We start from the raw sequence: 14588 nt of genomic DNA on the forward strand, positions 1-14588 counted from the left end.
GATGAGAAGACATTTTGTACCCATTCCTGGCTCTAAATTCATCATTTCTCGATCAGCAAATTTATTTATGCCCAATTTGTATGGTCGAGTCCCGGCCTTGTTGACAAATTCAATGTATTCAACGTTGTTCTTGAATATTTTGTATCTCTTTGCCTTCTCTACATCATCTTTGTACACCTCATACAAGTCTCGAGATGTGGCTTGAGAAGCATACATTGCCAACACTAGTAGTGACTGATTCCATAGTTCAAATCCGTGACTATTAGTCACACAGAGACGATTTATTGTTGATAGGGAAATGGGAACCTAAAAAAGAAGAGACGATCACAACGATTCGCAAACTCACTGTGGACATTGTTACATAGATGTGTCGCAATCCTCTTCCTATATCCGAGTTTGGATTGGCAACCTGAGCAAACTCGCATAGGCAAGAGCTAATGTTCAACCAATAATAGCAAAATGTCGACAAGAACATTTGGTATAGAGCACTCGAATTTCGCTAGGTGAAAAGAACATGAAATGAAGGGGGGGGGGGGGGGGGGGGGGGAATGAAAGAAAAAGAACCTAAGAAACATTTTTAAGCAATTGAAGTAATATGTTGCTTCATCATAAAATGATTCTCAACGTATTCCAAAATACAGTGTTGATTATGTCCTTTCAAGTAATAACAAATGTAAGTAATATTATCTATGCACTAAGAAACAATCTTCCAGTGTTTCCTCCCACAGAACTTACTAAACACTTTCACCCATTCTAAACCAGAAAATTGGAAATAAAAACTAATTTTCTATCCTCTTCTCAAAATAATCTTCATTCACATTAGGTGACCAAATTGCTGTGGTATTATCTGGAAATCCTCTGAACTCTTCTCTCAAGTGGCAGGCATGCAAAACTGTGGCGCAGCGTTTCAATATTGCTTCATTTAGGCACTTAATCACACTTGATATTTCTGTAAATCCTCCTAACGAACAAATTAGAGCCGAGATATCCTACAGCACCTGGATTTCCAAACAAATCAAGAAAGAATAATTTAAAGTCAGAACTTAAATCCATGACAGGGATGAAGAATTTAATTGAAACCCGCCAGATTCTGTATTGACTTGAGACATACAAATAATATATATCTTACCACAAAGGATACCGAGGCCAAGGCAGAACATCATAGTGTAGCCAAAGTAAAAGCTGGTCTGGAAGAAACCGGACATCTTAGTCTTTACATGATAGTAATATATCGCATATAAATACACATAAAGAGCTGTTGAGGCAGCAGAGAAGAACGAAGTCCACTGCCAATGGTAGTTTTCCGCATTCAGCAAGAAATATGTGCCCACAATTGTCACACAAACAGTGACAATGATCAGGATAATAAATACAAGAAGCATAAAACCATAGACATAGTAGACCTGCGCAACAACAAAATCAAGGTCAGCTAATAATACAGCAGAAATGCAATAGATAAATACTACACAACTTCCAGCAACTTAACAGACAAGAAAGTAGTAATTGTCGATGACATGAAGATATTAAATGCTCTAAGATCGTTGCTACTTTGAAGAAGTGAACATTGCAAGTTGTCCTTTATGTGTTGAAATGATTTGTCTAATAATTTAGAAAAAGAACGGAAGGAACTATACCAAAAAACATAAGTAGATCAATGTTTTGAGAATCTCAAGCAACTAGAGAAATGGTCACCAGCATCTATAGGCAAAGACATCGATATGTAATGCAAGTTTGGCTCTGTTGCACTATGCCTCGTTATAAAGTTCAAATCTGGTTTCCAACTTAAGCTAAGGCAGTTAGAATGGTTTCACCATCCATGTCGGAAGTAGTGTCTGACAGGAACACATCGGACAGTCCAGGGACATGCCGTCATGCCAAAAACAATGTTACATCTAGGTCACCTTTCTTATTTTATTTTTTTCTGACCATGAAAACTTATTCACACATCATTCATAGGTCTTAAGTGTGTACTCACTCCTCGAACAGATACATTTAAAAGTCCGATGTCTTTATTTTTTTTTCTTTAGCAATAAGGTCAATTTAGAATTTTGAAACTTTCCAGATGAACTCAATTTTGAAGCGGGATAAAAAGAGAAAGGTGGAGGATCAAGCATCTTACTGAAGCGAAAAACTGAGAAAACTAATTATAATGCAAAACTATCTCTATGCATGTCTCATGGTATTAAATATTTATTAGATTTTTCTGGGTATGTGAGCGTTAGTTATGTGCTTCTGTATTGTGTCAAAAATGCCTCATACACATATTCCGCGTGTCAGAAGCTCGTGTTTGAACCAGCGCAGCTTCACTTTCAACTAGTGGTGGCAGAACGTTTTAAAAAAATAGTTATCCATCCATATTATCTACTAAAAAATGGGTTGGATAGTGAACTATTTAAAAATGGGTCAAATATGGATAACAACCATATTATCCACTTAAAAAACGGATAAGCAATGGATAACCAATGTATTTAACTTTTATATTTGCAAAGACTCAAATTGGGGGTTCCTCAAGTTTGGGAGGCTAGAAATTCTCCCTGTTAGTTTACAGATATGTATAGTGTAGTCTTGTCCCACATTGAAAGAGCAGTAATATCTTCTTGTAGTGTATAGCTATAAATAGGAACCTCTTGTATTGTATTAATTATCCAATATCAATAACATATTTTTTCCCGTGCTTTCTCGCATGGTATCAGAACATTAGTGAGAAACTCGTTGTTGTACATCATTCCAGCGACTTCCGGGAAGAAAGACCTCTTCGCCGTGTAATTTTCCGGCGACTTAGAAGGTTGTCCGTAAGCAAATCACTTTCTGTTGGTGTTGTGCAAAAATCAACACCACCACAAGACTCCTCACGCTCCGGCAACCAAATCCCAGTCAACCCCACCGGAAAACACACGTCCACGCGCCCTCACGCACCTGGAAAAGAAAAAAAATTCCGGCGCGATCTGACCCACACGCCGGCGCGTGAGCACTGTTCCGGCCAGATTTTGAAAAAGTTCCAGTTGAACAGTAGGATCGCCTGGTAATTCCGATCCTACCCTCACTGGTTTTGTTTCATTCCGACCAGTTTGAGTTTTACCGTCAGCTACAGTAGATTCCGGCGAGCTACAGTGTTTCCACAGTGTTTTCGGCGCAAGACAGTGATCTGTTTTCCTGCTATAAACAGTGTTTTTCAAGCTATTTCTTCAGTTTTCTCACAGGAGTTACTTATTTCCACTATTTCAAGTTAACCCTACTACTACAAATTGTAGTGACATGGGAACCGATGCTTTGAATAGTCGGATGGTTTCTTTAGCAGATTATATTGAGTTCCTTCAGTACAAAGCATGTAGGCAGACATCTTCTGAGATAGCTTCTGTTGTTCAAACAGGTAATAGCGTGGCTTGCTTCTCCCAATCTTCATCCTCTGAGTCTTGGGTCATTGATTCAGGTGCATCAGATCATATTTCTGGTAACAAATCTCTTTTCACTACTATTTTGTATTCTCAATCTCTTCCAAAAGTCACAATGGCCAATGGGTCTCAAACCATGGCAACTACAATAGGTCAAGCAAGCTCACTTCCTTCCTTACCTTTAGATTCGGTCCTTTATGTTCCCAATAGTCCTTTTAATCTCATAGTTGTTAGTCGCTTAGCCAAATCACTTAAATGTGTTGTTTTATTTCTTGATGACCATGTTTTTATACAGGAACGCAGTACGGGGCGGATCATTGGTACCGAGCGTGAATCAAACAGACTTTATTACCTCATCCTTGCTAAATCACATGGACTCACATCTTGCCTTCCTTTTACAACTTGTCATGTTACTGATTCACCAGATTTATTACATAAACGGTTAGGACATCCCAGTTTGTCAAAACTTCAGAAAATGGTATCTGGTTTATCTCACTTGTCAGCTCTAGAGTGTGAGTCATGTCAGCTCGGTAGGAGCATACTCGCTCCCATTTCCCTAAGCGTCTTGATAATCGAGCAGAGTCCCCTTTTACTTTAGTCCATTCAGATGTTTGGGGTCCTAGTCGGGTCAGTTCCACCTTGGGATTCCGCTACTTTGTCAGTTGCATTGATGATTATTCCAGGTGCACTTGGATATTTTTGATAAAAAATCGATCTGAACTGTTTTCTATTTTCCAGACCATCCACGCTGAAATTCAAAATCAATTTGGGGTTTCTATTCGCACATTTCGTAGCGATAATGCCTGAGAGTATTTGTCTTCCCCATTTCAGCAGTTTATGAAATCTCATGGAATTATTCATCAAACATCTTGTCTGTACACATCTCAACAAAATGGGATAGCTGAAAGAAAGAATAGACATCTTATTAAAACTGCTCGTACCCTACTCATACAATCTCATGCTCCGTTGCATTTTTAGGGGGATGCAGTTCTTACATCTTGCTATCTTATTAATCGTATGCCATCTTCAGCTATCCAGAACCAAGCTCCATTCTCTGTCATATTTTCCCACTTACCTTTGTTCTCTCTTCCACCCCATATCTTTGGAAGCACTTGTTTTGTCCATAACCTTACTCCAGGAACAGATAAGTTAGCTCCTTGTGATCTTTAGTGCGTATTTCTGGGTTTCTCGAGAACACAAAAGGGGTATCGATGCTACTCTTTTGACCTCCAGCGGTACCTTATGTCCGCTGATGTTACTTCTTTGAAATCCAGTCATACTTCACAAGTTCAGGTCATCACTTAGATATTTCTGAGGTACTACCAGTTTCATCTTTTGGAAATTCAGTCACTCCAGCTCCACCACCGACAGCTCCAGTTGTAGCCCCACCACCTATAGCTCCAGTTCCTCCACATAATCCAGTTCAACCTTCTGCAGCTCCACCATTCTTGACTATCATTGTCGTCCACATCTAGCATCAGGCCCAGGTGATTCACGCCCCGCATCAGATTTTGCACCTACTACGGACTTGTCTCCTCTTAGTCAACTAATTGCACTCCACAAAGGTGTACGATCCACACTTAATCCTAATCTCCACTATGTCGGTTTAAGTTATCATCGCCTGTCTTCACCTCATTATGCTTTTATATCTTCTTTGTCCACTGTTTCTATCCATAAGTCTACAGGTGAGGCACTATCTCATCCAGGATGGCGACATGCTATGATTGACGAGATGTCTGCTTTACATGTGAGTGGCACTTGGGAGCTTGTTCCTCTTCCTGCAGGTAAGTCTATTGTTGATTGTCGTTGGGTTTATGCAGTCAAAGTCGGCCCGGATGGCCAGGTTGATCGGCTTAAGACTCGTCTTGTTGCAAAAGGATATACTCAGATTTTTAGGCTTGATTATAGTGATACTTTCTCCTGTAGCTAAAGTAGCATCTGTTCGTCTCTTTTTGTCCATGACGTCATTGGCCTCTTTATGAATTAGACATTAAGAATGCTTTTCTCCACGGTGATCTTGAGGAAGAAGTTTATATGGAGCAACCACCTGGTTTTGTTGCTCAGGGGGAGTTTAATGGTTGTGTGTGCAGATTGCGCAGGTCACTATATGGTTTGAAACAGTCCCCTCGAGCTTGGTTTGGTAAGTTCAGCACAATTATTCAGGAGTTCGGCATGACTCGTAGTGAGGCTGATCACTCTGTGTTTTATCGGCATTCTGCTCCTAATCTGTGTTTTATCGGCATTCTGCTCCTAATCTGTGTATTTATCTAGTGGTTTATGTTGATGATATTGTTATTACTGGCAATGATCAGGATGGTATTACTAATCTGAAGCAACATCTCTTTCAGCACTTCCAGAATCCAGACTAAGGATCTGGGCAGATTGAAGTATTTTCTAGGTATTGAGGTCGCTCAGTCTAGCTCAGGTATTGTTATTTCACAGCGGAAGTATGCCTTAGACATTCTTGAGAGACTGAAATGATGGGTTGCAGACCTATTGACTCTCCTATGGATCAGAATGCTAAGCTTATGCCTGGACAGGGGGAGCCTCTTAGAGACCCAACGAGATGTAGGAGGTTGGTTGGCAAATTGAATTACCTCACAGTGACTAGACCTGACATTTCTTTTCCGGTAAGTGTTGTAAGTCAGTTTATGGATTCACCCTGTGATAGTCACTGGGATGCAGTTGTTCGCATTCTTCGGTATATAAAGTCGGCTCCTGGCAAAGGATTACTATTCGAGGATCGAGGCCACGAGCAGATTGTTGGGTACACAGATGCTGATTGGGCAGGATCACCTTTTAATAGACGTTCTACGTCTAGATATTGTGTTCTAGTAGGAGGTAACTTGGTCTCGTGGAAGAGCAAGAAACAGAATGTAGTTGCTCGATCTAGCGCCGAAACCGAATATCAGGCCATGGCTATGGCGACGTGTGAGTTAGTTTGGGTCAAGCAGTTGCTCAAGGAGTTAAAGTTCGGAGAAATCAGCAAGATGAAACTAGTGTGTGATAACCAAGCTGCTCTTCATATTGCGTCAAATCCGGTGTTTCATGAGAGGACTAAACATATTGAGATCGACTGTCACTTTATCAGAGAAAAAATACTTTCAGGAGATATTGTTACAAAGTTTGTAAAGTCAAATGATCAACTAGCAGATATTTTCACTAAATCTCTTACTGGTTCTCGTATTAGCTACATGTGTAACAAGCTCGGTACATATGATGTGTATGCACCGGCTTGAGGGGGGTGTTAGTTTACAGATATGTATAGTGTAGTCTTGCCCCACATTGGAAGAGGAGTAATATCTCTTTGTAGTGTATAGCTATAAATAGGGACCTCTTGTATTGTATTTATTATCCAATATCAATAACATATTTTCTCCCGTGCTTTCTCACACTCCCAAAAGTGATCATATTCAAGAAGCCATAGATAATATGGATTTAACCCATTTTTTGTCCATATTAAATATGGGTCAGGTGGGATAATTTATCCGTTTTCGACCGCCCATATCCGACCCGCCTATTTGCCACCCCTACTTTCAACTAACTGACAGCAAGCAAATTAAGACAGGTGTTTATGCTTGCTTGCTTCTCCGAACAAAATGAAATAAGTTCTTAGGCAATAAAATTACTATGTCTCCGACCAATTCAACACTTAGATAGTGGAAAATTGAGTAGTGATGCAAAAGAACATATAATAAAGTTGAAAAGATTGTCAAGTAAAAATAGTGCAAGGAACAATATCTTTTAAAAATGCTATTTCCATTTAGCCAAAAAAAGAGGAGAGAATAATTACCTTGTAGTTCCAGAAGGAAGTGAAGACAAAATACATCTCAATGAAAATGCTCCCAAAGGGAAGAAGACCTCCCATCAAAGAAATTACAGATGGTGTGAGGTACCATTTCTTCTCAGGGATAGGACGGGGTATGGTCTTAACACGGCACGGATTGTTTGGCGTACCACTCCAGTTTCTTCCTACAACAGTACCAAGAAGCGCCAGAGGGAATGAAATAAAAGCCCAAATAACAAAAATAACCACCATTGTTCCAAAGGGAATAGCAGCTAACGATCCATAAAATATAGCAATCGTGTTTAGAATGAACCCAATGCCAAAGCACATAAAGGGGAAAAGTGACGCTGTAAGGATCATCGACTTTATCCACTTTTTACCTGACAATATTCAAGGGTAAAAAAACAACCTTCAATCACTTAATGATTAGAGATAATTGATTGAATCAACTGAAGAGACGTCAGTTGCAGAAAGATAACATACCACCATTACGAGAATACAGGCCACCACTCACGTATCCGGCAATGAATGATGTAAGAGCATAACATACGATAAAGGTTGTAGTAATAGCTCCTCTCCTGAGCAATATAAAGTACAGCAGATAAGCACAATATAGAAGTAGTAGGGGGGTGGGGGGTGGGGGGAATATACTCCCTCAGTATGTGACATTATTTAACCATGGACAGTTCTACAATATTAATGTGATTTTTATACTATATAGGTAGCAGTGTAAGAAATTTAACTAATATTTGAAACCTTAGCTTACTGAAAAAAAAATCAAATCCAAACTATATTTAATTAGACAAATTTGAGTTCTTTAAACTTGTTCTAGTTGAATAAGATTTATATTATTACCCAAAATAGTAAAAAATGTTATACCCACATGAGAAGCACTGTAAATGCCAACTACTGGTGATAAAATAGTAAAGATTTTAAACACTGACAAATTTGATTCACTAGGAAATATCCAAATCCATGTACTGGAACTCAAATAGAAAGTGACTGACACAATAATGATTACACAGAACATATATTTGAAAGTCTTCAGACAAGAGGATGAAGATTAATGGGTTAAAGTGTATCACTACTTCATTAACACCCCCCCACCCCACCCCCACCCCACCCCCCACACACAAAAAAAAAAGAAACAGGTTAAAGAGGGAGCCAGAGGTAATGAACCGGAAATAAACTCTACCTAGAACCACAATCTTCAGATTTAGTACATATAATTAGAGGGAAAGGTCGCAGACATACCCAATGTATAACATTCCAACAATAGCAAATATGATCACAAGGAGAACAAGTGTTGTAAGCTGAGCGCCAGTGCCAACAACAGCTGAAAGCAGGGCCAAATTTGGTACAGGCCGGAAGACATCACCATGGACAAGTTTCCAACCAGACTCTTCATTTACATCCCTCTCCTGTACAATTAATTTAAATTTTTGATAAACTATCCAAAAATTTGCCAGACATGAGAAAAGGCCTCAAATAGTACCTTAAATTTGGGTAAAGACTCAAAATTGTCCTTTATGTATGCACTGACTGGAGCAGTAACAGTTTCTAAAAATGGTGCACTTTTGGTCCTGGTGGATGGAATCTATTAGCTACTAATATCACCCCCTACTTTTTGCCATTCAATACAAAACAACCCATTCGTAAACAAAAGCACCTCTCTCAAAGTATTGACTTGAATGGAGTACTTTCATCTTTCATGAATCACAAAAAGATTGTTGCTGGTGATTCCATTATGTTCCTGAGGTCCGAAAATAGGGACCTTTCAAGTAAATAAGGGAGTGCACTGCAGGTGGATTAAAGACTTCTTCTGGGTGGAATTAGCTGGGGGAGAATAGATTGGTGCCACACCGAGAGCAGTGTTATTAAAAGCGACCGCTTCCTCGCTTAAAGCGAGAAGCGATGCGAAGCGAGGCATCTGGCGCTTCTCTAATCTGAAGCGTATCAGGTACACAAAAGCGATTGCTTCCCCCGGAAAAGCGAGAAGCGAGGAAGCGAACAAAGCGACAGAAGCGAGCGCTTCTCTTTATAACTGGGCTGCCAACGTTAATTAATTAAAAAGGCTCTTTTTTTTAACTTCAAGATCATCAAGTTTGGTCCCAGGTATGTGGTTTCTTCCTCCTCCTCCTTTTTCTTTCACTGTTTCAGTGTCCAAATAGCAACGAAATGTTGGCGAAATGTTTTCCCTTCAGTTCTTTTTCTCATTCTCCTCTTCTTCTTCTTCTTCATTTTCTTTCACTGTTTTAGTGATAAATTGCAGCGAAATGCTGCCCATTTTTCGTTTCAGTTATACTGCCATTTTTTGGCATACTTACTGCCATTTTTTTCAGATCATTTATTCTTAGTTGTCTATGCAGTATTTATTTTATTGTCATTCTCCTCTTCTTCTTCTTCATTGTCTATGCAGTATTTATTTTAATATTTATTTTTAAATTCTGCTTCACTTCAAAAAAGCAAGCGCTTCGCTTCTCGCTTTAAGCGAAAAGGGGCTTGTCGCTTTTCCTCGCTTCACGCTCTTCACAACACTGACCGAGAGTTTTCCACATTCCTCAGAAAAGACAAGAATAAATTGAATGAAAACAATACTGGGTGCTTGATAAGCAGGGGAAAGGTGTGAAGGCAGAATCAGTACTGGAAAGAATGCAGCCAATGAAACAGCCTTTGAGGTGATTTACTACCATTGTGTGAAAGCAGCATTGTAGATCTGTCGGCGATGGCTTTTGAAACTGAATAACTTTTCATGGATAAGCTGGCTAATTAGAACTAAACCATCTTTTCAGGTTGTTGATCCACTCAATCTGGAGGCTTCTTCATATTTGTTTTTTTCTAGGAAGAAATGACCCAAAGCCACATAGCTTACGCAAGAAGATCATGTCATTCTTTTTATAAGTAATAATAAAGAATTTTATTATTTGTAGTGTGCAGTTACAAAAAGTAAATATAGCATGAAAGAAGATGCAAAAAATCTACAAAAGCTCTTCCAACCCGAAAGCCAACAATTGGCTAAAAATTAAAGTCGGCCAAGAACAACACTAGATGGTATCTTTAATTGTGTAAACAGAGGAGAGCCATCTCTTGTAAAATGTATAGCAATTTAATTTTGTAAACAGAGGAGACCCATCTCTTGTAAAATGTATAGCAAGTTCGGGAAGTTTTTATGGTGAATAGTGAGTGTCTGGTAGCAGAAGCTAACATGGCCCCTTTTTCGGGAAAAAAAGGTAAAGAAAAACATGGCCGGTTTCACTAAGAAAGGTGAAATGTGTTGTCGGGGTTTTTCTTTTCTTTTTTTTTTTGAAGTAAGGTGTTATATTACTGGCATGAAGAAGATGCAATAAGTACAAGAGTAGATGTGTTAGCGCCAGTTATAAAAAGTTCTATATCTAGTGCAGGGAGCTAACCAGAAAATTGGCTGTTGGGCCAGAATGAGAGAGCTAATGAAGTCTAGAAAGGGGAACAGGAACACATTATTTACAGGGGATAGATTACTCCAACCAAAAAGATTCATTAGGCCTCTAGCTTTTACAGATCAGTTAGGAGTTGAAATGCCATCAAAGCATCTGCAATTGCAATTTCTATCAGGAAAGGGTTATTCTGTATTGGGCAGCAACAAATACGGGTCACATAAACAACTAACAAGTTCCATCTATCAGGACCAAAGTGCACCATTTTTAAAACTAGAAGGACTACTAGTGCCCCACTATATATTTAAGGTAAGATTTTGCATCAACGCTCGAACTTAAGGGACTATGGGCTTTTCTCACACAGACATCATGCAAAGACATGATTCAAGAGAAGAAGAAACATTACCAGAGACTCCAGATCATCATCTTCACGGGCATATTTAGCATAATCATTACGAAGAGTGCGCATCAGAATCATAGACACTAAGCCAGTGAGGAAAATAACCATCATGAACGAATTGAAAACAGAGAACCAGTGAATCTGCATAAAGAATAAGAAGTTAACAGAGGCTGGCAACAGAAAGAGTAACTTGGAGATACTCGTGTGCAGATTTATCCGTTAGTCATTTGTTTCAACAAGGACCAGATGACAATGAAGTTTCAAAACACACATGAGACAAGAAAGCCACAAGGAATTTAAATTCTACAACTTCTCTCGGGGCAACAAAGTATTGTCTCCAATCATATCAGTAAAGAAAATGTGAACAGTTATCTGTTGGAAATAAGTATGGAATTGTCCACTGGACGCATTTTCAGTTATCAAAGTAGTTCTTTCATATAATTGACCCGGCCATAGCTCATAGAGGATAGAGCCAAATGAACAGAGCATAAGACTGCAATCACCATTTCATTGTTCAGTTGATTCTTTCAATAAAAGCGATACGAGTGCAAGGTGAGGATCATCGATGGTGATTGGCATGTACCTGGTGTTCAAAAAAGGGGTAATCCAGGTATACGTCAAACCGGCGTTCATAACTAATATTTGTGGGAACCCATTTTACAGAGTACGTCATGCCCAAGAGTCTTCCTTCCTCCAATGGCTTTGGGCTCTCTTGAGTTAGGTTGACATGAATGATCTGTCGGAGTTAAAAAGTTAACTCAGCATAGCAACATTAAGTTGCAATAGGTATGAGAAGTGACCACGAGAGTGAAGATCAATAATACATTACCTGGTCTCCATTGTATTGAATAAGAAAATTCTTGTGTGTGTAGAGCACATGCTTGGTGTCTCGGCTTCTATCAGGAAGCACTTCACCGACGAAACCTGAATTTCCATTACACCATAATGAATTTCAGTTATGTTAAACAGTATCTAGTTATCAGAATTCACAAGACAAAAACTAGCTGAGCACATACCCCATAATGGCAAATCGTCTGATGCAGGAAGCCATAAGTCATAACCACAAAATACATACAGATCACAGGATACAGTAAAAAGGTCAGTAACTTAGCAGGTCTCATCTAGCAGCCATGTGTTACTGTTAAAAAAGAACTTTAAAAAAGAAAAAACCATAGGACATATAAAAAAAAAAATATACCCATAAAAAACTCAAACCAATATGAATTTTCGATTGCATCCTTAAATTGTGCCACTTTTGCTGCATCCAATGCAAGATCACAAATTGTGCTTTTCTCCACATCTCCTGTTGTATTAAAAACGGAACATGGTGAAAAAGATGCGCATTTGAGGAATAACAAATCCATTGTTAAATTTCAAAGAAACATACTTTTGAACTTTATGTCAATTCGGCTATCAATAAGCTCATTCCCACCAAGAACCTCGCCAAGGCCACCCCACTTGTGACCACCATCACCGGGGTGACAGAATGGAAGGCTGTAATAGTTGTACGTCTCTTGTGGATTATTATAGGGTCCCACTTTATTTACCCAAAGAGTGACAGGTTCATCTGCTTGATACTGCAGCAAATAGCAGAAAAGACATACATACCATCAGATAAACTCAAACCACGTTCTTACCAGCAAAATTTTTGTGAAACCAGATTTTCCTATCTGAGTTTAGAGACATTAAAAGAGACAGTCTTTAGGCTCTCATAAGATATGCTAACCGAACAGCACTCGCGTTGATTGTTGAATGTTAATTAGTATCAACTATCGCATATGCTTTATTAGGAGGGCAGCAGAAGGTATAGAAGAATAGAAGAACTAGTAGCAGAAGACATGGTGAAACAAGAAATATTCAAAGGAAGGCGATGAGTAAATGCGCCAGTTTTGTGGTTACAGAGTACAGGGTATGGACTAAGGAGGAGTGAAATAAAGGTTTCATACCCTTCAACTTTTGAAAAGATTAGAATTATAAGAAGATATATCTGGTTTAGTCAGTTAAATGGGAGAGCTTATCTATCGATCTTCCTTTCCATTTTGCATTCTCATTCCCTTCTTTGATCTAAACATATTAAAGAGCCGAAGACACTGTTTTGAGGTGAAAAAGCTTAAGGCAAGGTAATCCACAAGTGAAACGAGATTTCAAGCAATAATGATTTATAGTTTCTCAATTAAAAATAACCTCAAAAACAGAATAATCAGGTAAAATTGAGAACAGATTCAGAGAGAAAGGGCCAAGGGGAAACTTTGAATTCCGTTGTTATACTTCCAGCAAACATAAGAGTCCCAATCAACACATATACACATAAAAAGCGTCAAACAAAATGCTCTAGCCAGATAAGAGAAGAGTTACTACTCTAACCTTTTTCTCAACAATGCTCAAAATCATTAACAGTATGAATGTAAACACATTAACAGTGTAAAAAGAAAATGATCATAAAGCATCCATTTTTTAAGATTCAAATCATTATCCAACTAGACCTTCAGCATCAGATCATTATAATATAAAAGTTCAAAATTTTCTTTTATAAAGCTCAAAATTATTACACGCTTAGCACCTATAAACATAAAATCTTAATAAAATGACCTTAAAACATCCAGTCTGTAACCTTCAAATCACTACACAAATACAATTTCATCAAAAAGCATTATCATACAAAGTCTCTATTTTTTTCCACAAAGCTCAACTTCACTAAAAACTAAGTATGTACACACATAAACAGCAGAAAAGAAAAGAAGAAGCTACAGGTTCGGCGAAACTGATATATGTGTTAAGAAACCTACTAAATTTGTACAAATATTAAATGTCGAACCCAGTAACTCAAATGGTCAGTGGGTTCAGTGGCATCCAGAATACTTAAAGTTCAAATCCTGGATCCGCTGTGACTACAGAAAATGCTGTTACATAAATAAATAAAAAAGAAAAAAGAAACACATCATAGAGTTAACTCAAGATCCAAGAATGGTGAACCCCAAAAACAAAAACCCATTTAAATTTTCATAAACTAAAGTGCATCAAATTATTAATTCACTGAAATTCCAAGATTTTCAAAATTTTCTACCTTGGCAAAAGATGGGTATGCAAGGAACAGAGAGGAGATGATGAAAATAAAGAGGGATCGGACGGTGGAGAGCATTGCTGTGAGATCTTGAAAATTGATTCTTGAAACGTCTTTTTTGTTTATCAATTACGGGTTCTTTATGCTCTGTATCTTTTATTACTGTTCGACAGAACGTGAGCACTCTCTTTCGCTGTGTTCTTTGGATCTGAAGTTATGAATTGGTGTTTGGGAGGAGGGAGGAATTTGAGAGCTCAACGACTCGACAAAGCTGCAAATCTGAGTTTTTGTCGTTTCAAGGAAACTGTTTGGAAAAACCCAAAGAAAAGAAAATGAATTAAAAGGAAAAAAGAAATTGTGAGCAGTGGGCTAAAAGGTAATTACAGTAACTTATAAAAATGTACTAATACCACGTAAAACTCTAATTAAACCCTGTCTCAAGGTCCGAGTGACCTTTGTGTTTTGGCAAAGTAGTGTGAGGAAAATAGAGAAAAAATAAATATTTGAATTTCTCTTTTTTACAATGAATTATTGT

At 38.3% G+C, this 14588-nt stretch overlaps 1 protein-coding gene across 1 annotated transcript; it reads right to left on the reverse strand.

Annotated features, from left to right (window-relative positions):
• Window positions 1–585: 585 nt before the first annotated feature.
• On the reverse strand, window positions 586–14357 carry LOC104090184 (transmembrane 9 superfamily member 1-like). Its single transcript, XM_070196684.1, has 12 exons — window positions 14057–14357; window positions 12380–12569; window positions 12191–12295; window positions 12009–12026; window positions 11822–11916; window positions 11576–11728; window positions 10999–11133; window positions 8434–8600; window positions 7663–7757; window positions 7186–7559; window positions 1130–1403; window positions 586–998 (listed from the first exon to the last, which is right to left on the reverse strand). The coding sequence occupies exons 1-12, from the start codon at window positions 14129–14131 to the stop codon at window positions 931–933; spliced, it is 1749 nt and encodes a 582-aa protein (XP_070052785.1). The 5' UTR covers window positions 14132–14357; the 3' UTR covers window positions 586–930.
• Between the last annotated feature and the right edge of the window lie 231 nt (window positions 14358–14588).

The sequence above is a fragment of the Nicotiana tomentosiformis genome, chromosome 3 (genome assembly GCF_000390325.3).
Source record: "Nicotiana tomentosiformis chromosome 3, ASM39032v3, whole genome shotgun sequence".
NCBI classification, from domain to species: domain Eukaryota; kingdom Viridiplantae; phylum Streptophyta; class Magnoliopsida; order Solanales; family Solanaceae; genus Nicotiana; species Nicotiana tomentosiformis.

Coding starts and splice junctions, on each gene's coding strand:
- LOC104090184 (XM_070196684.1), bottom strand. CDS start 14,131: ATGCTCTCCACCGTCCGATCCCTCTTTATTTTCATCATCTCCTCTCTG. Junction 11,729..11,821: donor TTCAATACAATGGAGACCAG/GTAATGTATTAT, acceptor TAACTCCGACAG/ATCATTCATGTCAACCTAAC. Junction 7,758..8,433: donor GTTGGAATGTTATACATTGG/GTATGTCTGCGA, acceptor TATATTGCTCAG/GAGAGGAGCTATTACTACAA.